The sequence below is a fragment of the Numenius arquata genome, chromosome 2 (genome assembly GCF_964106895.1).
Source record: "Numenius arquata chromosome 2, bNumArq3.hap1.1, whole genome shotgun sequence".
In the NCBI taxonomy this organism is placed as follows: Eukaryota; Metazoa; Chordata; class Aves; order Charadriiformes; family Scolopacidae; genus Numenius; species Numenius arquata.
The window spans coordinates 20,191,377-20,216,271 of NC_133577.1; the positions used below are offsets into that span (position 1 = coordinate 20,191,377).

The following is a 24,895-nucleotide window of genomic DNA, read 5'->3' on the forward strand; positions in this document are numbered from 1 at the left end:
ACAATGTGAGACAAAATTTCTAGTATTCAATGGTACTTGCTATGGGACTGTACCCTAGTTATTCACAAGCATGACCTAAGCCAAGCAGGTTTTTAAATACACAGGCTTTTGCACTCTTCTTTAGCCTGTGTCTGTTCCTCCTGATTGATGAAAACAAGTCCCACTAAAGGCACTTGTGGACTTCATTAATTATGCCAGTGGCTGATTGTTTTGGCCCAAAATACTTTATAACAATAGACAGATTTAATCAGCAGCAGCTCTGTTTGCAACAGCTTCACAACCTCCTGGAAGCATCATGCACTGAGCTTCCTTTTGCATTATTTTTAAGCCATCAAACAACCCTTAATCTTCCCAAATTAAAAAGAAAACAAAGCATACGATGTATCATATGTAGAAAGAATAACAGAACTGTCTTCACGTAAGCGATAATAAAAACGTTTCCTTATTAGGTGACTGAATGCCAACATTGCTGTTTCCTGCGATGCTGGTTATCTGGAAAAGTTAAATATTTAGAATCTGTTTTATTTGAAAAGTCCTGCCAGAAACAGTCCTTTGGATTTTCTCTGTTTGTTGTAGAGAGCTTCAAAATAAATGAGACTTGAGGTAGATGTGCATGTGTGTGGGAGGAAACAGGATAGGAGCAGGTCTGAAAGGGCTGAAAATATTTGTGGGAAACAAGCTAAGCAAACACTTTGAAAAATAACACTTTCTGAAACCTGTTCTTTACTCTCACGCACAATGGATTGTTGGGAAGTATTTATGCAAGGTTTGTTCCATTGATGCAGATCATTTGTGTGGTACGTTAAGGACTTAAAACTAGTATTAAAGTAACCGTGGGTTGTAAAGGATTAAAGATCACTAGTCATACTTTAAAATTCTGATTTTACTGGTTCAAAAAGTCTTGACTTTGCTACTATGCTTCATCAGAGAAACCTTTAAAATTGTTCTGGATAGGCTAGGGACTGACTCTTCTGTTGCTGATCCCTACTGTGCACAGTGGAATTGTTCCAGTTTACAGGAGCAGAAATTGTGGCCTTGGATTTTCAATGGGATAGGGGATCTTCAGTCCTTCAAAAGCATAGGAATGTTTCACTATCACACCATATTTAGCATTATCTACACTTCAGAGAACTATTTCTTTTTGAAAACAGAGACGAAAGTGGAGTGGAATTAGCATTTTTATTTTTAATTCAGATTGCCCTCGTTTTTTCTCCAAAGTTAGAAGGTAAAGCCAAGCCAAAGATTTGGCTTTGCTCTTGAAACCAAAGCACAAGCTGAGCTGTTTAACCATGGGCATATGAGAAAAGAAAAAAAAAAAAAAGAATGAAGGAGCTACATAAAACTATATTAAAAAGTTGTTGGACCTGAAAGAAATAGTATTAGAATATTCTTATTGGCTTTTACTCTTCTTTGGCTCATCCTCTTTATAGCACACAAAACTTGGCCAAAATCAGTAAACAGTCTTCTATCGGAATCCTGTACCTCTCCTGTTAGGAATACTGACTTCCTATGTGTTATATAAATAGTGTGTTTTGGATATAAAGTGCTGGGGGGAAAGATATGTACAGCATTTAATGTAAGACAAGCCTTCAGATTTGTACAGGGTTAAAGCAGTGCAGTTGCCTTTTGACCAGGCTTCATGTTCACATTGTTTGCCAAATTCTGCCTGCCGAATACTGAGGACAAGACTTAATGCATTCTGGGAGCAGTGTGACTCAACAGGTGATAGTACTTTACAGAATATTCTTCTTTTTCTGTTAAAAGAGTTTTCATTGACAACATAGTTCTTGTAATTAGAGACATGAGCAATAATATGCATGCTCATTTTCCACCTGCTTCTTGCCTTCTCTTTGGCAAGATGAAGAAGAGCAAGTCAGTATAAACATAGCCAGGTGGTTTTTTTTTTGATTCATCTGTCATTAATTAGCTTCTAAAGGTGCAATTATATTCTCAGCATTACTACAATTTTAAATGTTGAGATTTTTTGAATCAGATAGGTTTGGAGGGTACATGTCTGAGAAGCCTGGTGGTGGAATTGTCCTGCTTAGCCACAGAAGAGGCTGTGGGAATGATGGTAGCATAAACTTTTGCATTATGGCTGTCAGAGAAATGGTCCCTGAAACACTGAGAAAGAAAGGAGAATATCTGTTTCAACAGCCTGTATTCCTGCTCAGTGTCGAGGCCCAAGTCCTTACCAACCTGTAACGCCCATCCAGTCTCCTGTGAACTAGACAGAGGTGCATATTATATTGATAACTTTGTAAGATAGTCTGAGACGTAAAAGATAACTACCTAAATGCAAAATAACATTCTATTTTTTTTTTTAAATTAATATTGCTGCATATTTTTTATCTCTGCATCTTGGATCATGTTCCTGTAAACCAGTCAGAAGTCCTCCTGGCTCCTGCTGGCTTCTGCAACAGTAGGCAGAGTTCATTTCACTGTGGTCTGAGATTATTACAGTGAAATCTGAGAGGATATAATGATCAAAAGTCCCATTACACTGTATTACTGAGCCTTCCACCAGCTCTGCTGAAGTGAGACACTGTGGGACACACATGGACGGGCTGCAGAGTATATGAGCAGGTCGCAGAAGGTGTCTGCACATGTAAGTGGGGAATCTAGGGAAGTCTAGCTCAGGCTATGTTCAGAATTATGTTCCTTCTTCTGTGGAAAAGCCATGGAGACCATGGTGATACCTACTTTGCTTGTGCGTTTCCAGGGCTCGCCTGAGAAATCAGGTGCCCTGGCAGTGCATGGGGAGACAATTCCTGTCTCATGTGCCAGTACAGGGAATTGAGATTGCTGTTTTGTGGACTGACTGTGGACAGCCCACATCCGCAAGCACCACAGCCACAGTAGATGATGTAATGAAACAAATGCATGAATTATGCAACAATTACATGAATTATGAAAAAAATGAAACAAAAATGTGAATGAAAAAGATTGGTTGATTCTTATGTTAATCTTGTTTACATCTTGAGTAAGTATATAACCAGGGGAGCTGTCTGTAAGGTGGTAGAAAATGAGCTGATACTTAGAAAAAAAAAAGGGGTAGAAGGAGTGCAGCCACCTGAGGCAGGAATTAAGCAATAAGGTTGGAAAATATTGCACAGTGCCAACAGCATTAGCAGCGTGGACCAATGGCAGGAACATGGCACAAAATGCAGCCAGTGATGCCACTGTACACCCCTGAAATTAAAATTGCTTGGGTTCCTAAGGTCAGGGATCCAAAGTCATATCCAAGCACTGATGTAAGTACCTCAGTTTCCCAAATGATGATCAGAAACAACTCCTGTTTTACTGAGTGGAATTGCTTGGTTGATGAACATTCCTGTAAACTGGCTGGCTTATTTAAGTGCCAAAGTATGAATTTAGGCATCCCAGTTTGCACATTTTGTTTTGTAATTTTTAGTAGAGCTATTAAAACAAATACCCTCAGCTCACCTGGCAAAGACTTTCATTTTCACAGCTCTTTGGAAAAAGTGAACCAGCTTTATTTTCACTTCAAATATTTCCTTAAAAATGAGATTTTTCCACTGGCAGAAGACTAACATTTACTGGTCATTATACTCATAAAGCAAGAATGGTAGCTTTGCGCAATTTGTTTAATGAATGAGCCTTTAGATTGCTATAGCAAACTGGCCAGCTAGCTAATGTGTTTGGGAAGTCAGTGATTTTCATTTGCTGTAACTTTGGGTGGTGGCTTTTTTGTTTGTTTGGTTTTGCAGTTTGAACCCTATGGTGCTGGTCTGCTCTGACAGGGTGAGGCAGCCATACCTAGCAATAATAGGAACCGACATTCCCTCTTATGTAGGAAAAAACAGTTTTCATCCCATTTGGCAAATAACTGCTTTCAGTTGTATCCTTGCAGGATGGGACAGTCTTTTGTGCAGCATCCTCTCTTATTTTAGGGGAGCCAAGTTAATAAATTCAAGCAAGAGCACCTGCAGATGATAATACATCCTTGTTCAGCCTTGTAATTGAGTGAATGCTCTCAACTCATTGATCAATCTGGTCTAGTGGAAGGTGTCCCTGCCCATGGCAGGGGGGTTGGAACTAGACAGTCTTCAAGGTCCCTTCCAACTCTAACGATTCTATGATTCTATGAGCAAAAGGGGATAAGGGACCTCTTCTGAGAAGACCGAAAGATTTTTTGCTCTCCTTGTGAAGCCTGCTACCATGTAATTGACTAGCTGGCTTAAAAGGATCTTTAATTTGTGTTAAGGTTGCATTCAAAGATCCAGTCTAGAGGGTAGGGTGTAAGCAGTCCTTGGATCAAGTTTGGCTAATGCAATTCACTTTGCAAAGGTTTGCTATCATTTTCACACACTGTTGTTAAAGATTTAGCAAAAATGTGCTACTTCACTGCTTTCTCATGTTTCATTGATGGTATAATAAATGCTTGACTCAGGGTGTTCAGGATGGACATTTTGGCTCTAATGCAAAATGCATTTTTGAAATAACTCAGATTTACAGTCTAATTTATACTAATTTCATGTTGTCTACAGGAGGAGTAAACGCTAATACTTAAATATTTAGAACCAGATTCTGTCACACTTATAAGTGAAGACTTAGCTTCTCTGAATTTTCAAGTCAGCAGACAGATCTCATGCTACTGTTTCATTCAATATAAATAAGAATGGCAAAATTTAGAATTACATTTCGTTTAAAACCAGGTAGCTTGTTTTATCCCTTAAAATAAGTGTGAGAACTCAGTGAAGGAGAAAAAGGACTATAAGTGAATAATTGAGAAATTTAAATTAGTTATAATTCTGAGAAGAGAAATTTGAATCCTTACATAATATTTCTCAGCTCTTTAACCAAGAATTTGGGCTAAGAATTAAACAAACAAGCAAACAAACAAACAAATAAACTGCTAAAATAGCAGGCTTTTGTGACAAAAATTTTTCTTTTTTCTTTTACAGTGTTGTGGTTACAGCCTTTCTCACAGCACTCCTAGTATTTCAAATTCTAAGACAAATAAAGAATTGGAGAGGTAATGTGCAAAACCTTCCTTAAACCAGAAACTCTTTTCAAAAATACAGTAGTCAAGTGGGTTTGGATTTTGGTTAAAGAGCAAGTCATTGTATTTTCATCTGATATCTTTGTATTATGGGTCCCCAAACTTTTGACTATTGATAGAACCAGAATTTGTGTATTGCAGAAATATTGATTTGATCTAATGCCACTTGGCTACTCAAACCCAGGGTAAAAGATTATAGAATCCTAGGTAGATTGGATTGACTCCAGCCGTGTTTTTTCTGGTAAAGCTAAATGGGAGCTGGTGGTCTTTGTGTTCTGAATCTTTGTTTTGATGGGCTCAGTGCATTTCCAGATGATCCTCCTTGTGTATTGCACTGTCTTAGCATATGAAACCACATAGATAAATGAGAGCATCTGTCTGTGATTTCTCCTGCTTTGTTCAGTGGAGTAAAGTACATAAATTAATCTTTAGGGCTGTGTTGAAGCCATGAGCTTCGTGTTTAGCCACAATTATCTACCCAAGCTCCAAAAGTGCAAAATAGCGATGAGCTCTACAGTGAGAGTACTCTGCAAATACACACAAGGGGCCTGAAATATTTGGTTCCCACAAGTTTTCGCAAACAAGAATAAGTATGGGTAGGAATGTTGCCAGCTTCCTCCAGGCCTTGAGAACCCTCATGCTGATGCGTATCTGAACCTAATGTAAACCAAAACATGTGGCGCCAGATGAATATTAATACTGTAATTTAGTCTTAGGTTTTGGTTGCCATCTAGATGTTGGGACTAAGGTTGAGTGTTTATTAATGTTACCTGTGCCTTACAATCAGTACTTGGTCCATGAGCAAATATTAGGCTTAATTGGAAACATACTTGCATGTGAATATATTCAGCTGAGGACTGATGTATTGTCCATTGAATTTAGTAGGTATTTTCCCATGGATTTCTACTGGGGGAAAACTGGGCCACAGAAATACTTTTTGTTTGATTTAGGTCTATGAATAGTCATTATAAGAATCAAGTAGCAGGAGCAAAATTGTTCCTGCATTTGTTTGTAGCATTGAGCTCCACTTGATTTCTGTTAGAGATTATTTGAAACTGTCAAGAGAGGGCAGGCAAATTCTTGTAAGAACAGGGCTTCTTAAGAAAGATTAGTGTAAGATGCTCATACTCTGGCCATAAGGGATAAGAAAATAACATTGCATACATAAAGATTTTGATTTTGGCATCTTGAACTGCATTATACCACCTCATCTACCTCTTCAGAGAAGGAATCTGTCATGCTAGAGAGGGTCTAAATGCAAGCTGGAAACCCTGAAAGAATATGAAGCTGTGGTGCTACACCTCTCCTTGACTAGAATGAAATAATTTAAGGATTTTTTTCATTTATACCTAGCTAAAATGCTTCCTTGGATGATGTGTTTATAGCAGGAACAGACGTGATGGATTCTGGGTGATGAAATTGGTCAGTGATAGATAAAGAACCAGCTGGTTTACTTGGAAGGTGCTTTGTTTGCTGGAGTTAGGAATAATAGGGACACTGCTGTAATGTTTCATTTTGTCATCCAGTCAATATAAATCCTTCCCCAGGGAGAGCATAGCTTGAATAGAAATTAACCCACTTCCCACCGCTTTTTTAAAGTGAATGTTTCGGTCGTATGTGGAAATACAGTTTGGTGTAGTGTAAGTGGAAATCCATTCAATGAAATATGAAGACTATGAAAACTAGTTGAAAATATAAAAACACATTATAATCAGTTTCCTTGGGGCCTATTAACTTCCCTGGTTCAAGGAGGGTTCATCCTAAGCAAATGGATCAAATTCTTATCCCCATGAGATGTGAATTTGTTGCATAGGTGTGAATAGGATGACTATTTATCCATCCTTATTATTATGGTTTTGAAATAAACTAGCACAGAACTTGTGTAAACCACTATTTGAAGTGTTCTGAAGGGGTGCCTAAATTAGGCTTAATTAACTAGGACAGACAGATGATTTGCATAACATTTTAATGAGGAGAAATTGTCACACAAGTCTTTCTATACTGAAATTTGGAAATGAATGTATTCTGTCTGTATATCCTCTCAGAAACGTGGGAGAACTGCAATATTAACTGTCCCTAATGTTACACTGCACTCCTCTGGAGCATGCGTATCACTTTTCGGAATGTTTTTGTTCACAGGTTTCTTGTTACCTGCTTTCTATAGAGGACATTGAGCTTAAAGCCCTAATAAAAGATCCCTTTACTGTGGAAACCAGGCTGTCTAAATTGTCCTTTCATGGCCCATTATTGTAATGAGAAAAGGAGGGAGAAGGAACCAACTGAAAACAGAACTTCTTGGAATGGATTCTGTTTGTCATATACACACTGTGGGGTGGAGGAAATTGAAAGGAAATGTTTGTATAGTGGCAGGAAATGTTGAAGTAGTATACAGACGCCTTTGTAATTTTCTGCAGATTTGGCAACTTGTTTCTGCAGAACACACTGAAATTTAGACATAAATACAGCAATTCATATCTAAGCAAAAAAAATAAAATTATTTGTTGTCATGAAGATTCCACGTTAGGAGAAGCTGTGATAAGACACAGGATAACTACTGCCAGAATTTCTGAAACAAGGGGCTAAAACATCTCCTGTTACAAGACTAACAAGATGATTATCATAACTTACATAATGTGGTGCTTGGTGTTTTCGATACACACAGTTACATGGTTTGTTCCGGATGACTTTTACAGAAAAGCCATGCCTTTTCTCCTCCAGAATATCTCCTAGTAAAAATTAATTGACAGTTTAAGTAACCCATCAGAGATGAATAAATGGAGTCTTTCATAAATAAGGATTTATTTATAATAAATAAATTATAAATTATATGTTATACCCTACTACTATTGAGGTATTTTTCTGGTCATGTAAATTTACTTGATTCATTGAAATGCAGGCTGTTTTTTTAGGGAGAATTCATCACTAGCAACAAGAACTGACTCAAGATTTTATACAAAATATGAAACTTATCCAAAAAGTTTGTCTGGGGTATCTTTTACATTGACAGAAGACGCAGCATTTCAGCTGGTTGTTTGTAATGGATTATGAAAGCATCTTGAACGAGAACAGGAAAGGTATATTTAGGAACTAACATTTAAATTAAAGAGGGAAGAAATGGAATAGCAGTATGACAAAGGCAGAACAACATACATTACATTTAAAGTAGGTTTTTAAACTCATTCAAAAATTCCTTTTTCAGAGTAAGTAGATGGTCATTGGGTGGTACAAGGCTCTTGTTGTAAAACTGGGCAAAATATACCTATTTCCTTACATGATTTAAATTTGTGTGTTGAATCCCAAATGCTTATGAACCTGGAATAAAATATAGTTTTTGGTAGAAACTGCAGGAATTTTTTTCAGCCAGAGACGAAGGAGCTAGAGTGTGGCTGGCTAACATGGTGGACTATGTGAAAAAGATTTTTCAGCAAAGTCTAACTATTTTATTGAACTAAGATGCTTGGCAAAGCATCTGTGTTTTCCTGCAAGATAAAACAGAAGGAACTAAGTAAAAGAACAATAGTGTAAGCATATTCCCTGAAAAGATGAAGTTGGAGCTTCAGTACTTTTCTTTTCCCAGAAGGAATGTTATTGTAGTAATACATTCCACAGAAAGTTTGATGTATTTTAATGATTAAGGTATTTATCATACTTTTATTGTGGCATGGATATTTTTCCATACTGTTCACTTTATGAACTTCTGGCATCCATCTGTTATGGTTCCGGATCACAGTTGTTGTCAGATTGTTTGGACAAACTGTCAGGCATTTTCAAAGTTAATGACATTTATCACTGGTTCTCCTGGCAAATGAACGTTTGTTGACCATGACTCTTCTGACATTACGAAGGCAATTATTTGCAGCAGTATGGTAGCTCTGTGATAAGAGCTCTTAGTCATCACAGGCTACAATTACATCTTTCCAGCACTCCTGTTGTAAATAATTGAAACAAAAGTTTGAAAGGGAATGAATGGTTCCCTCAGAGAGGAAATTACACAGAGGACTAATATTCTGGTTCTGGGAAAAACAGGCAGGATTGCAGGTAAGTGCTTAAGAGCAGTCTTCCTTTACTTTATGTAGGAACAGTGTTCTAGTGGTGAAAGCAAACAGGGAAGTAGTAATGGTGGCACAAACGGTCATGTCAAAAGTGTACAAAAGCATTGGACTCTGCAGAAATCAAGCAGTAAGCATATTGCCTGATAGCTCATTGGCCTTTGTGTAAGGAAGGGAAATAATAAACAATTCCGCACTTTTGGTGAATAAAAGGAATGAACTAGGTTCAGCAGATATGATATAAGGCTCAGTCATTTTGGAACTCACTGACATAGACAGAGAGCTGACAGACATAATGTCCATCACAGTGATTTATATTTTTTCCAATTTCTCAAAAATAATCTACATTTTATCTGACAACAAATTTACAACTAATAATAAACTCTTTTTGTTACAATTTCCCTTCGATAGGGGAACAGTAAGAAATTAAAGGTTCCAAGAAGGGAAAAGTCCTTCCTGAAAATACTGTAGTTTCTTTTATATATGGTTTTTTTTGGTCTTGAATGCCTGTGCTGATGGTTGCTCTTCAAAGGCAGACTTTTTCATCACTAAAGTCCTCTCAGTTACAGGACTTTCACCTTAGCATTTAGTATGAATCCTCTTACCTTGTCTATTTTTCATACTTTTGCCATTAACCATTTTTTCTTTTTATCTTTTTTTTTTCTATTTATTTTTAAACCTTCCTCTGATTAGTTTAACTGACTGTCCTGTTTCCTTTCTCACTTGCAATGTTAGTTTCCACCAGTCTTCTGATGTTTTTCTCCTATAAAGCCATAAGCCACGTTTGCAACCCTCCTTTGACATCTGTCCCATAATACTGCTTCTTGGTATCTCTGAGACTTAAACCCAGACATAAGGGAGAAAAAGTATGAGAACAAACCTGACCCAGTGCACAACAAACAAATTTCTAGCTTGAGCAGCAGCTTGTAGAAATCCTTGCCTTGGCAAGTCACTCAGGTGAGTAAAGACCATTTATCTAGGTCTGTAACACCTGCTCCTAAATCACTATGATGCAGCTGACTGCACTGGCCCATGACTCCAGTGGTTTTGAGCCACCAGTGCTGTCCTTTGCTGGTTGTTTCAGTCAGTGGAAACTAGAGCTGCCTAGAAGTTAGGTGGTGTAGCTCGTGCTCACAGATGAAACAGTCCATATCTGCTTCTGCACTGGGAATTCTCCGTCACACCATCTCTGTGCAGTTACATTTTGTCTGTCTGGATGACCTGACCATGTAGTCTCTGTTCGCCAATGTGTTTTCTAAACAAAGCTGAGAGCATGAAAATGTATCTCTCCTCTGGGTTTGTGAGAGATAATAATACCTGCACATCTGCCAGATTATGTTGCTAGTTACAAGGATGTAAAATGAGAGAAGGTCACAGTAGCTAGTGGAATGGTCCCAAGGTTATCGGTATGAATGAGAAAAGAATTTAGTGGAGTTTAAAGACAAGTAATGATTTCCTCCCTCTCACTGCAGCTGCTTCACCCCATTTGCTCCTTTTTGCTTGATTATATACAAAACATAAAAAGTGAACAACTCAGCTAAGTGATGTATTTTCCAGGTTTTTTGTATCTTGTAACTTGATAATCATCATAATCCAGATTCACTGAGGGAAAGATTTATTTTGGCTACTCCAAGAGGATGTTGGTGATGGATTTCTAATTTGTGAAACCATAGCTATTTCTGTGAAGGTTTTAACATGCAAATAATTAGCTATTTCCCTTTTTTAAAGGAGCCTTTCTGTCCTCACTACACTGATTCTCTAAGTACAGTTTATTATCTAAACACTGGTGCTTTGAGAGCTATTCAATCTCTGATTATGTTAGTGGGTAGATGAAGACAAAACCATGCATAATAAATCAATTTATCTAGCTGTCCTGCTCAACTACCACATGAAACGAGGCAAAAAAAAAAAAAAAACAAAAAACTGAAAAAACACTCCATCTGTGCCTTGTAATCAAGTTAACAAGTGATACGCTTGTTTTTTAAACCTTTTACATGGATTGAAACAAAATTCACTGTTTTGGAAACTAGGCCATTGTATAGATGGAATTTTGTGCCGTTTAAAGTATGAAGATGCTTAACTTCCTGCCACCTTTTCCCCTACAGCAGAAGTCTTACTGAGTTTGGTCATCTGCATTTGCAAGAAGCTGGAAAGGAGCAGTAGCTTTCTGGACATAACTAGTGACCTTCTGACAGTTATTGCCTGCAATTTACAAAGCATTTTCTGAACCCTATGGATATGACTAAATGAGATCAGTCTGGAGCTGAAACTTGTTACAAATACACTAGAAAATCCAGTCAGGATTCAACTTGTTCTTTTGTGGGTTGAACAGTGAAATATCAAGTAAATCCTGCTAGAGATTCAGAGAATGTGTTTCACTAGTCTTTAACTGACTTGAAAGAAGAGCAAATATCACACACATATTTTATTAACATTGAAATGACTTTTTTTTCACTGAAGAGAATCTTTTATTGATTGAAATTCTAGGAATTTGAAATTTTCTGTCAGTAATTCATATGTTTATAGAGTGCTTATTGTTAACATTCTTGTTTTTCAAGTATTTAATTTTTGTTCACTGGATTAGTTTGGGAATTATACAGGACCTGTTTTATTAACCATCTAAATGTCACATGATAGCAGACTGAGAAATAATGGTTTGAGTAAATAGTCTGTCTCATTTATTATCTCTACAGTGCCACATATACCAGCTTAGTAGTGATCAAAAGTCCTCAGCAGATGTGTTTTTTTATAGATTGGTGTGAACTGACTGGAATTTTCAGGTCCTGGGGTTTCTGCTCTTTGCCCCCCAGTTCCTAGTTTCATGTAAAAGCTAGGAATGTGTAGACAAGTAAGCTTTTCTCACATCAAGAAGAGGTCTGGGACATACTGTTAATGCAGAAATAAAAACTTATTACTTTTTCTTGTGGGTCTTTGGTCTCCAGAGCAAATACCAGAATCACCAGAAAATAAGGTGTAAGAATTTTCACAGTATTAAGAAGTTGTTCCAAAACTGGAATGAAAGAGCATAATAGAAACACCTAAATGAATATCTAGATGAATAATTCATATGATGAATCCTAAGAAGTTGGATTTTTATTGTTCCCTCTGAAAAGAATCAGTAGTTTAGGGACTGTGGAGTGGGCAAGGATTTTTTTAAGACAACAGAGAAAGTATTTGGTTATCCATGGATTATATCTAGTGGAGAGAGGCAAGGAGATGTCCAGATGTTATTAGGACTGTATTATGAAGCAACTGCATGAAAAGGAAACTGAAGTTCCTTAACAGTATACAGCATAAACGAATGTAGTGGGTATTTGAGCTGTAGCAAGCCTCTTCAAATAAAATCTGTCTATGCAATCAAAGAAAGATATAAAAACTCTTTGATAAAACTAGTAGGCCCTTTCCATATAGCTTCTTCAGTAGTTTTTCTTTTCCTTCCAAAAGCATCATCATGTGATCAAGAACTTCAGTCAGCCCTGGAGGAAGCTAAACAGCCCCAGAAAGACAATGTGTTCATTCCAGAGTGTGCTCAGGGTGGCCTCTACAAACCAGTGCAATGCCATCCTTCCACGGGCTACTGCTGGTGTGTTCTGGTGGATACGGGACGTCCCATCCCTGGAACATCAACCAGGTAAGGGAATACACATTCAGTGCTCAAAAGTTGTAGCAAGAAGATGCCTTGGTGTGCATGTACTAGCATGTAGATTTCTATTGCTGGTGGAATTATGCAATATAGGTTTCTTCCACTATGAAGTGAAATATTTCTAAAGAGCCATCAAAAGTTAAGGCCAGATGGCCACAGACTCTTTCACTGCAGTGTCACAGGCAGTTTGCTCCCCTAGTCCACTATTCTACTTCTGTTTTGTGATGGGAAGCCAAGGCTTGGAGCAGATAATGAATAAGCCCAGAGGAAACCTCACGCTGCTTAGCCTGATTATAGAAGAACCAAATAAGATGGTCTGTGACAGAAACCACGTCCAACCTCAGAAATGTTCAGTTATATTTCCAGCAACCTTCTCAACTATTTCATATGACTGGCTTTGACGGAACAACTGCTTGGGAACCCATAGAGAGGAAATATCATTTTAGCGTGTTATTAATAGAAGCTTGGAGTTCAGTCATCTCAGCTGAGCCGGATACATGGTAAAGTGTTGTGAGCCACATAGAGCAGATGTAAGCAAAGCAAGTATCAGGTTCTAAAGGATGTTATTTAGGATGGTTATTGAGGTTTGGCCCTTGTTAGGAATGCTATAGAAGCTCATATAAAGCTGGTGGGCAGTATGGATATCTTGATGCAATCATAAATCATTTCAAGATTAAGCAAAAATCATTTTTTATCATTCACATAAGGTTTGTGAAAAAACATTATAAGCCGCTTGCTGTAAAGTATTATATTCTTAGGGAGTGGTTTTCACATATTCTTCAAGTGCCGATTTACTGATAGCTGTTTATATCATAGTCTAGACCATGCCAATTACAGTACTAGCTGAAGTGAGAATGACTTAAAGTTACTGTTGATCTGCTGATTCTGGCAAGTTGGGATCCCTAAACTGTCAATATAAAATAGTCTAAATTTGGTCCTGAAACTGGAGGATCAGTACACATGTTGTGTGAGGACCTAGAGGTGTCCTCTAGAGGTTCCAGAGGCTCCCTTTTCTGCTCTTCCTCTGTTCTCCTCCCCTATGTTTGTTCCCTGTTTCTTGGTTTTAATGCTAATACTTCTTTGAATTATAGTTTAAGTCATTTTATGGAGCCTTAGTTCCTATTCTGTAATTTGGGTACAAATCCTCTTCTTGTGTTTGACAAGCAATAAGGCTTCTGCTGATTTTCTTGTAGTTCTTAATGAGTATTTTTTTATTATAGAATCATAGAGCTTTTGTTATCTTTTAGTATCTTTTTATTATAGAATCATGGACCTCTGGAGATTCTCTAATCCAATCCCCCTTCCCAAAGCAAGGTCAGCTTTGAGTAGCAAAGTCAGCAAGGTAGATTGCTCAGGATTTTGTTCAGTTGGGCTTTGAATATTTCCAAGGATGGAAAGTCCATGGCCTCTGTGGGCAGCCTGTTCTAGTGTTTGATCACCATCACAGTTTAAAAAATATTTTTCCTTACATTTAAATTAAATTTCTTGTATTTTATTTAGTGGCCATTGCCTCTTTTCCTGTCACTGGATATCACTGAGAAGAGTCTGACTCCATTTTCTTTATTTTCACACCTTTGGATATTATAGACATCAGTAAGATCCTCCCTGAGTATTCTCTTCCCCAGGCTGAACACAGTTCTCTTATTCTTTCCTTATTATGTCAATTGTTCCATCCCTTAATCGTATTCAGGTAAAGACCAAGGAGAAAGCAGCATTAAGTACTACTGCCTTCTCTGCTTCCTTTCTCACAAGGTCTCTTGCCGACCCAGCAGCAGGCGTACATTTTCCCTAGTCTTCTTTTTGCTGCTCATAGGCATGTAAGAAGACCTTCTTGTTGTCCTTTATGCCCCTTACCAGATTTAGCTCCAGGGGGGTTTGGCGTTCCTAATCCCAAACCTGCACACTTGGAGAGTGTCTGTATATTCCTTCTGTATCACCTGACCCTTTGTATGCTTTAAGTCTGAATTTTGTTTGGTGCTCCTTGTTCATCTGTGCAGGCTTCCTGCCATATCCTGCACATCTGGATGAACCATTCATGAAACTGGAGGTGGTGATCTTTGACAATCAACCAGGTCACTTTCCTATTCATATGTACAGTGTGCATGCAGTGCATGTGATTTTGGCTTCTGCTGTCATACAGACTGGAATTCTAGATCTTCCCAACCCCTTCGTAAATCACCTATGGATCTAGAATCAGTCTTTGTCTTCTTCTTTTCCTGTTTGGTCTGCTGGCTTCTTGTGTTTGGCAGCTACACAGCCACTCAGCTGTGGGAGAAGAGGTGACAGGGAGGTCTTTTACTCTCTGAAGTTGGAAGGCTGTCAAATTGAATTCAGTCACCTCATACATATGGTTTAGACACAAATATTCCTTTTTCTTGATGAGTGCTCTGCCTGGTGACTGATACTCAAAAGATCAACTGATGTGGTCTTGACCATTTCTGATTTGTTCGACTTTGCTGGACTTAAAGGCAGTTCTCAGTGGAGCTCTGAGGAAATGATATTTAGTAATATCTACAGAGAGGACATTTCTGAACACAGATGGGCAAGCAGAGTACTCAATTTTAGGAGTTTCATACTAAATAAAGAATGACTGGTGTATTTAGGAATCTACAGTCCTGGTAAACAAGCAGGTGCGGTTACTGCCTGGAGTTGAAGAGGAGTGTCTAGACCTCATTTGGGAAAGATTTAGGTGGGCTGGAATCCCGTGAATTATTTCTTGGTTTTAATTTTTTTTCTATATTGATAAAATTAAAGTTATTTTTTTGTCTATCAGAGGGAGGTAAAGGGTGATCAGAATATGATGAGAAATATGCAGCTGTCTTTTTGTAATTCTTATAGAATGGAAACAGTGAACATGGGACTCTTTCCTCATTTAAAGAGCCCCAGGCTCATGCAAAATGGTGTATGCTCTCTGCAAAATACAAATTAGAAAAGTAGCTGTTAAAACTCTATTGCATTAGTAGTCCTCGTAGCAAGATGGGTGCATTGCATCCTGGAATTTCTTTCTGCAAATCTGGATCAAATCACTAGGGGACAACAGTGAAAGGATAGGCAGATCTGGGAAGTGTTTGCCAGAACAACTTAGCATTTTGCATGTTGTTTGTTTTTAATATATTCATGAGGATGAAATTTGTTATATCCTCAGGCTCTGAATACCACAATAAATAATAGTCTCATTAAATTAGACCCCTAAAATAAAGGGAAGTTATTAGTACTCATTCATGTCCTAATGTCCTGTATCTGAAAAACAGATAAATCATTTGTCAGTGAAGGTATTCCAGAAAAAAAAAAAGCAAATCATTCTAGACTTAAACAAAGGTATGTGAATGAAGAACCACTGTAGGACATTTAAGGCAGTAAAATTTACACGAAATAGGTGAAGTCATGTTATAAAGCTGTTTCATGTTTATGAAAGCCTACAGGAAACATCCATTTGACTTAAAGGAGGTAATGCATTTAAAGGGTAAAAACAACCGTTCCCCAAAAAGTCTATCAGTATGGTCCTCACCAGCTGGCTCCCAATGCCTTGTGGACATCACAGTGTGACCCTCAGCCTTTTTGCTCAGCAGGCCCATGAGTCTGTTCTCACATGCGACTTTTTAGCAACGAGGATCATGGGCAAAGTAAATCCCAATCCACTCGCACAAGATTCCCTAAACTTAAAAAAGAGCATAAGTCATCTGCTTCATGAGGCTGCCCACACTGTAGAATCCCTGTGAAAGCCTCCATCCTCTACTGCATTGTACAGCTCAGTAAATGTCAGTTCTTCCCAGCAGACTGCTCAGGTGTTTAAAGCAGTCTTCGTAAGCCCTTGCCGACTCTAGATATACATTCACTGCCAGGCATTCTTTCCCCTTTAAAATTCAAAACAGTAACTTGGGATGTCTTTTGACTACATTATTTTTAACCTGACAGTGCCCCATTCTGACATGCTATCTCTTTCTCCTTTTTCCCCATGAAAACTGAGGCAAGTGTGGTTTTCTTATCAGTTCTTAGCATGGCTGTTCCTGTATGGTAAATTTCTAATGATTCATTTTGTCTTTTTTTCTGTTACCTTAAAGAGTTAAATGTAGACTTTTCACATTGCATCATTTTAACACCTATTGGGCTATAATAGATTTAGTTTGTATATGATGAACAACATGTATATTTAACAAAAATATAAGCCAAAAGGGTAGAAGAGTAGAGGCCAAAAAAGAAAGTGTAGGCACAGAGCAGCAACAATAATAGAAGAGGATGAGTGGAATGCAGAGTCAGGTATCAGATTAATTGGGGATCAGGCTGGTTGCCAGATACTGCATTAGTGATTATTGCTCAGAGATTTCCCTTTTACTCTTTTCTTGGCTGATTGAAATGGTCATCCATCAGGTATCTGAATCCAACCCATGCTATCAAAGCAGCTTCTATTCCTGCTGTTCTTTAGGGAAAAAAAGTGCCTGTGGCTCTCCCATGTCCATGAAACAACACTGCCTTCTTGCAGCAGCCAAAATTTGGTGGGCCAGTGGGCAGTTTCATCAGATGATGTGGAAAGAAATTAGCACTCAAAGTAAAAATAATATTTTTTTTTTCTCATTCTGCTTGATAATTAAAATCAGAATACTTAGGTATTGCTCTCAGTGGCAGTCTGGCCTGGACCCAGAACATAGTCTCCATTTAATGCTTTAAAAATGAATATTTTGTTCAAAAAATTTGGATTAGTATATTTTAATTAGACAATTTAGTATGCCACTTAGTAAACGACATTTTTGGGAACTTAGAATAGGAGAATTTCAAAGAAAGATGAGCAGTCATATAAAATATGAAAGAACCTAGATTCAGTGAACAGCTATGTATGTGCACACACGTGTATGTGGACACGAGTCATATTACTAAGTGTGTTAAGTGAGAATTGAAGCTTTCTCTGAAATTCTACACACTAAATTCTGGAGCTTCAAGCTACTTTAGGAGAATGACAAAGTAAAATTTCTCAGAAAGAGAGTGAAGCTGAGTGAAAAACCACCATGCATCGGTAGTGGGACATAAGAAAAAAGGAGAGATTCAGCAGCAAATGTTCCCATGCCTCCAGTCTTGCATGAAAGATATTGCTAGTGGTGTTGTGTAAGTCAATGTTTGTTGGAAGTACAAATAACAGAAAGTTTCTTGTTACCAGCTGGACTAACAAAGTGGCTTTAAGTAAACTCAGAAAGCATAGAAGAACCAGAATATTCAAGTAGCAGGTGGAGATCCAGTCTTTTACACAACCCATTTCAAGCTGTTCCAGCCCAATTCCCTTCCTTCTGGAAACCCTTGACTCTTGTTCAAAATGTTAGGTGTTCAGGCTTAGCCCTTCTTATGTAAACAAACATTTTTGTTTGGTGAGGATACAGTAGCACATGGCTTTAGAGCTGCAGTCGTAACTATTTACAGTACCTGCCTTGCTGTGATTTTGAAATTGCTTCTCTGGTGTTTCCCAACATGAATACTGTGTCAGATGTCAGAATTTGTTGTAGTGTTTATGGCTTTTTGATTTGGTAGGTGGGAGAACAGCCTGACTTTGGTTTCGTTTTCTGGCGGTTTTTTTGGTGTTTTTTCAAAATTATTTTTTATATTATATTACTTTGTAACAACTTCCCAGAGTTCTCTTGTTCCACAATTTCCCTCCCTGTAGAATGGGCTTTGGAATAGATAATATTTTTTTTAGTTTGGTATCAACCCGAGGAGAATAAGGACGTGCTGGCTTCTTTGAGGTAGGTGGAAAATAGGCAGATGAATTTGCATTGCCCCTTCTGAATGAAAAGCAACTTATTCCCTGAATAAAAGAAGGTACAAGTTTAATTTAGACTACAAAATTGGAAATAAATTAGCTCTAAATCAAATTAACCTTGGCTGGTTTTATTCTCTCCCTGTTTGTTTTTTAGGTATGAACAACCTAAGTGTGATAATGGTGCCAGAGCTCACCCAACTAAAACAAAGGATTTGTATAAAGGACGCCAGCTTCAAGGTCAGTGAAATAGATAAATTTGGTTTCATGCATTCCAATGTTTTGTTTATTTACTGCAATAAATTAGAAAGCAATTTCTTACCTTATATCAAAACACTGTAACTTTTAGATATTGCTATATTGATTTGACACTGACTGAAGTCTTTGACTTTGGAACAGTTTATGTAAATATGGGTCTTGGGATGTTGACAGAGAAAGTAAGGTTCATTTTTCTCAGTAGTGTAAAGGCAGTCATATTCACTTACTGGAATTATTCCTTGCTGTTGTTGCTACAGAGAAGTCAGCAAATATGTCCAGAATAACTTGGCCTGTACTTCATAATCATTGTTATAGCAAAATTCATGGGACGTTGGCCTCTGTCTTCAAATCGGTTTAAAAACTGTATCATCTACTTACTTTTTTCCAAGAATACCCTTGTCAGTTTACCTCAGAATTATTTTATTTTTCGCTGTTGTAGGAACAAACCTTGGTGTTTATTATGTTTTTCATTTTTTCACACTTTTTATAAGTGTGTGAGAGATCTTTCCTCTGGATAGTTGAGCTACACAGAAGTCAGAAGACTTGCTTCATCTTTGAAATGGCCTTTCAATATGTTTGAATAACTTGAGGTGTAGCAGGTTGAGTGATATTGCACGTTACGAGGGAATTATGAATCTCTGTGAGCTCTTGTAAAAAACCAGAAACAAGCAAATAATGTGAGCAGATTTTTTGTCATGAAAAATATTTCAGTTCAGCCACCCAGAGAAACATCTGGACAGTAATTCTGAGCTAAACATGCCCAACAGTGTTGAAATGCTTATGAATCAGGCATTAATACTCTTTTGTCATGAAACAAATGGAATTCCAAGGTGTAATAAAAAAAAGAATATGAATGATATGCTATTATAGCATATATAATTATATGTTGTCTTCTACATAGAAAGAAGTCAATCATAGGATTAATTGTAAGCCGTCCAATTACTGTGGCTGTAAAAATGGCAAGTGTGGTGCAAAACCATATCTAGCTAGGTATGGTGGGACAGACAAACAGGAACAGGACAGACAAGGCAGACAAGGAAACATTCAGGCCATTTTAGATAGCCCTATTATTTTTTCTGGATTTTATGGTTCAATTCTGGTCATCTGTGTCCAGGAAAATGGCTACACAGGAGAAGGTAGCTATCACTAATGTATCAGGGAAAGCAGCTACTTTCCAAGAGAAGGAAACTAGCAGTTGCTTCATTTAGACAAACAAGACAAGCTCAGGAGGTGATATGGTTCCTCTGAGACCATGATGAAGAGAAACTGTTTTCCTCTGTGACAATTCTGACTCAAGAAAATTAGGTATGAGCTACCGTGAATTAATTTCATCTGGGAGCTGTAAAATGATATCCAACTATTAAAGCAGGACTAATAGTGGGGCAGAAAATCTAGTTAGTTTTTTTAGGCAGATTTTAATTACTTTATGAAAAAGATAGTGGGAGACAGGATCAAATGAGTGGGCACTCCACATTATGTCTTATCACTTAAGACACTGAACATATATATATATACTAAGAGATGAAAAACTGATTAACACTAACAATTCACCTTGTAGCATGAATTTCATAGCTTGTGAAAATGGACAATTGTCTCCATTTCTCTTCCTTCACAAAAAAAAAAAAAAGGATGGAGCGTGTGTGACTTGCAGTTTTGCTGTTTGGCTGCTGACAGAGTTCAGCAAGAACCATGTGTGTCACATAAGTCCTCAGATATGTGAAACTTAGTGGTAAATACACCTCTGTTGACAGTCAGACTGTTGATGTTTATCTATCACTTCGTCAGTCAGTACTTGCTTACTGGAGTGAGTTACTGCTGTTGTAACTTCAGGGAAGTTAGCAGGTATTTCAGGGATAATTTGGCAAATATTTTGGACCTTCTTGTGGCCTTTCAATACTTAGAGGGGGCTTATAAGAAGGACAGGGACAGGCTGTCTAGTAGGGCCTGTAGCAATAGGGCAAGGGGTAATGGCTTTAAACTGCAAGAGGGTAGATTCAGACTAGATATAAGGAAGAAATTTTTTACGGTGAGGGTGGTGAAACACTGGAACAGGTTGCCCAGAGAGGTGCTAGGTGTCCCATGCCTGGAAACATTCAAGGTCAGTTTGGACAGGGCTCTGATCAACTTGATCTAGTTGAAGATGTCCCTGCTCATTGCAGGGGATTTGGACTAGCTGACCTTTAAAGGTCCCTTCCAACCCAAACTATTCTATGATATTTTACAATCCTTACTCCACAGAAACCAAAAGTTGGCCATCTTCAACAGTTTATTTCAAACAGCACTGGAATGGTTACAGACTTGGATAATTACTTGATTTTGTGATTTTTGTTCTGTGTAAAAAGTACTTGCATTTAGAAGAGAGTATAGCAGAGCTGAAGAAACAAGTTTTGCACAAAAAGATACCACTTGCTGGTCACACTTTTGCTAAAAATTTTGAAGAAGCATTTGCTAGCTGGAATCTTGGAGGGAAGATGGACAGGTGAAGAGTTTTAGGCTTTCACACATCTGTCTTTTATCCAAATTGTAGTGTTTTTATACAGTACAGTAATAAAGATGTATCCAAAGACACTTTATCAGTAAAACAATTAACAGGAACTTTCCATGCTGCAAACTCCTACCCGATAAATTAATTTTCATTAAGCTAGGCAATGGTCTTTTGATTTTATTTTTCTACTTTATGGTATTTTGCATTATGTGAGCTTTAGTCCAGAAAATCACTGAACCAATGTGAGTTCATAATAATCATAAATTATTATGTATGAAAATCTTATGTTGCTTAATCTTTGACTTCCAAATGCTTTATATTATTTTAAAATAAAGCAAATACCAAAATTTCCTATCATTTCATAAATATTTATGGGTTAACAAGAAAAACCTCCCTCTTATACTCTGCAGCAGCATGGATAAGTACATGCTTATAGAAGTAACAGGGGGAAGAGGTTACTTCACGGTAGCAGTTGTGTTGAGGTGTTTCATTTTTCTTTCTCTCTCCTAAGGCTTTCTCTTTCTCTCTCTCAACTGGTCTATTAAATGCCCAAGTCCTCAGCTGGCAAATTTCTCTCTGATGCTACAAATACTACATCAAGTAAAAATTAATTTGGTTTACTTTAGATAGCTTTTTGAAAAAAGGAGGCTGAAAGAGGATCTTGCACAGGTGTGACTAGTTGTTAACAAGTAGCATGTAATATGGCACAAATGGCTAATACGAATCAACTTTTTAGTAGAAAAAATCACTGTTACTCAAATTTTCTCTATTATAAAGCAATGTTGCAAAGGCATGTTTACATTTGTGTTGTCTAAATTTAATACAGCATCTGATTGCTGAGTCATGCCAGGACTGAATAAAAAATGTAGGTTATGTGTGTACTTACTTTCAAGGAATAATACATTTTTGAAAGGATGGGTTTGCATGGCTTGCAGCTTATACCCACAAAAAAGCAGGAGCCCTGGGTGAAAGCACTGTGACCGCCTGCCGTGTAAAACCAGGAAGATTTTAAAACAATTACTTTACTACTGTGAATGATCTTAAATAGGATAAAACCCACTGGTACATCCTCAGGTGGATTAAATTGGCATAGTTCTGCAGTTACGCTGATTTATACCACCTGAAAATTTGAACCCATTACATGTTAAGCCAAATATTTTTAGCAATAATTTGCAAATAAATCAAGATGCAGTTTTTGGCAAACAGTGATATCTTGTTAAGGCAAAATTGTAGAAAGTAAGGGCCCCTTGGAGTCTATGGCAAAATTCCCACTGATTTAAAGTGAGCTAAGAATGTATCCTCACATCCTAAGGGTAACTTAATATAAAGCATCTGAAATTGAAGGCTAATCTAATGTTTGTAAGAACGATCCAAGCCACCTGTATCTGTTAGATTGGGCTGGAAGTTATATAATAATAATTCTTCCTATTAAATTTCTAGTCCTTTCTTTAAAGCCAAAGCATTTTTCTGAGGTTATTTGTGGTTTTGATCCTTCTCAGAAACTAGTTATTCCAAAATAATGAAAATGAACCCAAAAAAGGAGTCTAGAGAATGTCACATACTGGGGAAACAGAAGGGGTTTTTACTTTTCTCACAGTCAGAGTTTTCAAACGTTCATATTTTGACCTTTTATTCTCCTCTGTGTTACACAGTAAAACATATGATGAACCAACATATTCTGTAAAGAGTCTTGAGTGGTTTATTTCAGACTTTTGGATAACTGGTGTGTTAAACAGAAAATCAGTTTTCTACAGAAGCTGGTCAAGAGCATTTAAAAGGACATAACATGAAGGCTAGTTAAGCTAAAACTATACTATGATGGAATGAGGTGTAAGTGCCTCTGCATTTTCCTAAAATCGTGAATAATGATTTTAGGTCAAATTCAGCCAAGCTGAAGAAATATCAGTTCTTGGAACAGTATTTTTTTCAGGCATGGTCTATTGGTAAAGGTCTTTTCAAGCATTATATGTATTTGCTGGTTTTTAATAGTCAGTAAAATATTTTTCAGCATGCACCCTCAATAGATGTGTATTTATTTATAAACTATATAGATGTACTATTGTACTAATGTATGAAGTACATTGTAAAACATACCCAAATATAGAAATTAAAAAGGATGAAATGAAGATTAAATAAACACAATTTAATTTTTTTTATTTTATTCATTAATAGTACAAAAAATATATTTTTCATTCACTCCAATTGATTATCTTGTGCCCCCCCCCCCCCCCGCCCCCGGTGTAGATGCACCCCACTTTGGAGACCAGTGCCTTAGACAGTGGATAAGCTACCTGTTCATAACACTAGTCTTACCTCTGCTCCAAGCAGCCTGGAAGAAAGGGACTTGGATATGTAAGAGAGCAATACGTGAGAGGATATTGAGACAGTGCCAGACCACTCATCTAATTTGCCTCAAGGGCAAATCTTTTTCTTATTTAAAAAGTATGCATCAAATGCAAGAAGGCTCTGCTTTAGGCTCCACTGTGTGTGAGGGCTGGATAACCTTTGGATAATCCTTTATATTGCTTAAGACTTTCTATTTAAACTTAACCTGGGAATTATTCCTGTGATATAATTTTCATTACCAAGACCTGAAATTTGTAAAGTAAGTGGAAAAATTTGAAAAGTATTATGGTAAATGTGATTTTGCTCACACAACTTTCCTTAATTAGAAGTACCGATATCTTTTGTGAAGAAAAAAATATCCAAATAAGTAAAAGGCAGACAAGCTTGAGAGAGGGACACAATGTCAAGCTGGATTTTCAGACTTTACTGTGTTTCTATAGTTTTGTGGCTTTAAGTCAGACCATTGATTTTGGTCTATTTAAGTTTCTCATTTTCTTTATAACAGTATGTTTTTTGAGATTCCTATAGTTGTGTGACTTGCTTTCAAAAAAAGATAATCTGGGAGGGGAAATGGTAGTTTAGAAGTGACAGTGCCTTATAAACTGTAACAGTAATACAGTCTGCTGACTTGGGTGAATGTGCAGATTCAGTATGTCCACCTACTAAAAGCCCTGAAATCTCTCTTTTCTGTTTTCTCAAAATAACATAGCTTTTCACTGCTGAATATTTCCTTTTCCTGAGATGCTGATCTCAATTAACCCAGCTGGAATCCAGTAGAATGCATCAATTGCATTGAAGTTACTGCAGATTTCAACTGGTGAAATAAGATCAATATTTCACTCTTATTTTTGTCCTTCCTGGAAATCCTGCAGCTCTCTGAAAAGCCACACTTCAGATGCTTCTCATTACAGTTTTTGATCCTAGAGCATTTCTCCAAAGAGATGAGTATTTTGGGTTTTTGATAGCACTGTTAATAAACATCTGAAAGATTTCCATTTTTAATGTCTGGGATTCATTTAGTGACACAAGAAGGACTGAAATTAGAAAAACTGACATCTTTGCTCAGCCTCTGTGGGACACATTTTGAATTCTCAGTTTGGACAAGAGTATAGACCACTTCCCTCTCCTCCTGCAACCCCAGACCAAAAGCCAGTGCTTTCCATCTAGGGCCTAAGCTCTGCTGATCTCTGTGTTGGTACTGTGATGGTCTACAGTTTACATCAAGCTAAATATGTTAAAATATTGCTTAATTGAAATGTCTTGATGCATGTCCCTTGTATAGTCAATCAACTTATTTAATAACAAAAAGATTCCCTTAAAACTCCTCCTTAAATATGGTGTGTTGAAC

At 37.3% G+C, this 24,895-nt stretch overlaps 1 protein-coding gene across 1 annotated transcript in view; it reads left to right on the forward strand.

The window, feature by feature from the left end:
• Nucleotides 1–24,895, forward strand: part of SMOC2 (SPARC related modular calcium binding 2) — a 145,324-nt gene that overhangs the window by 87,724 nt on the left and 32,705 nt on the right. The window contains exons 8-9 of the mRNA XM_074168022.1: nt 12,520–12,706; nt 18,616–18,698. Coding sequence (XP_074024123.1) covers nt 12,520–12,706; nt 18,616–18,698 — 270 coding nt within the window. The remainder of the gene's footprint in view (nt 1–12,519; nt 12,707–18,615; nt 18,699–24,895) is intronic.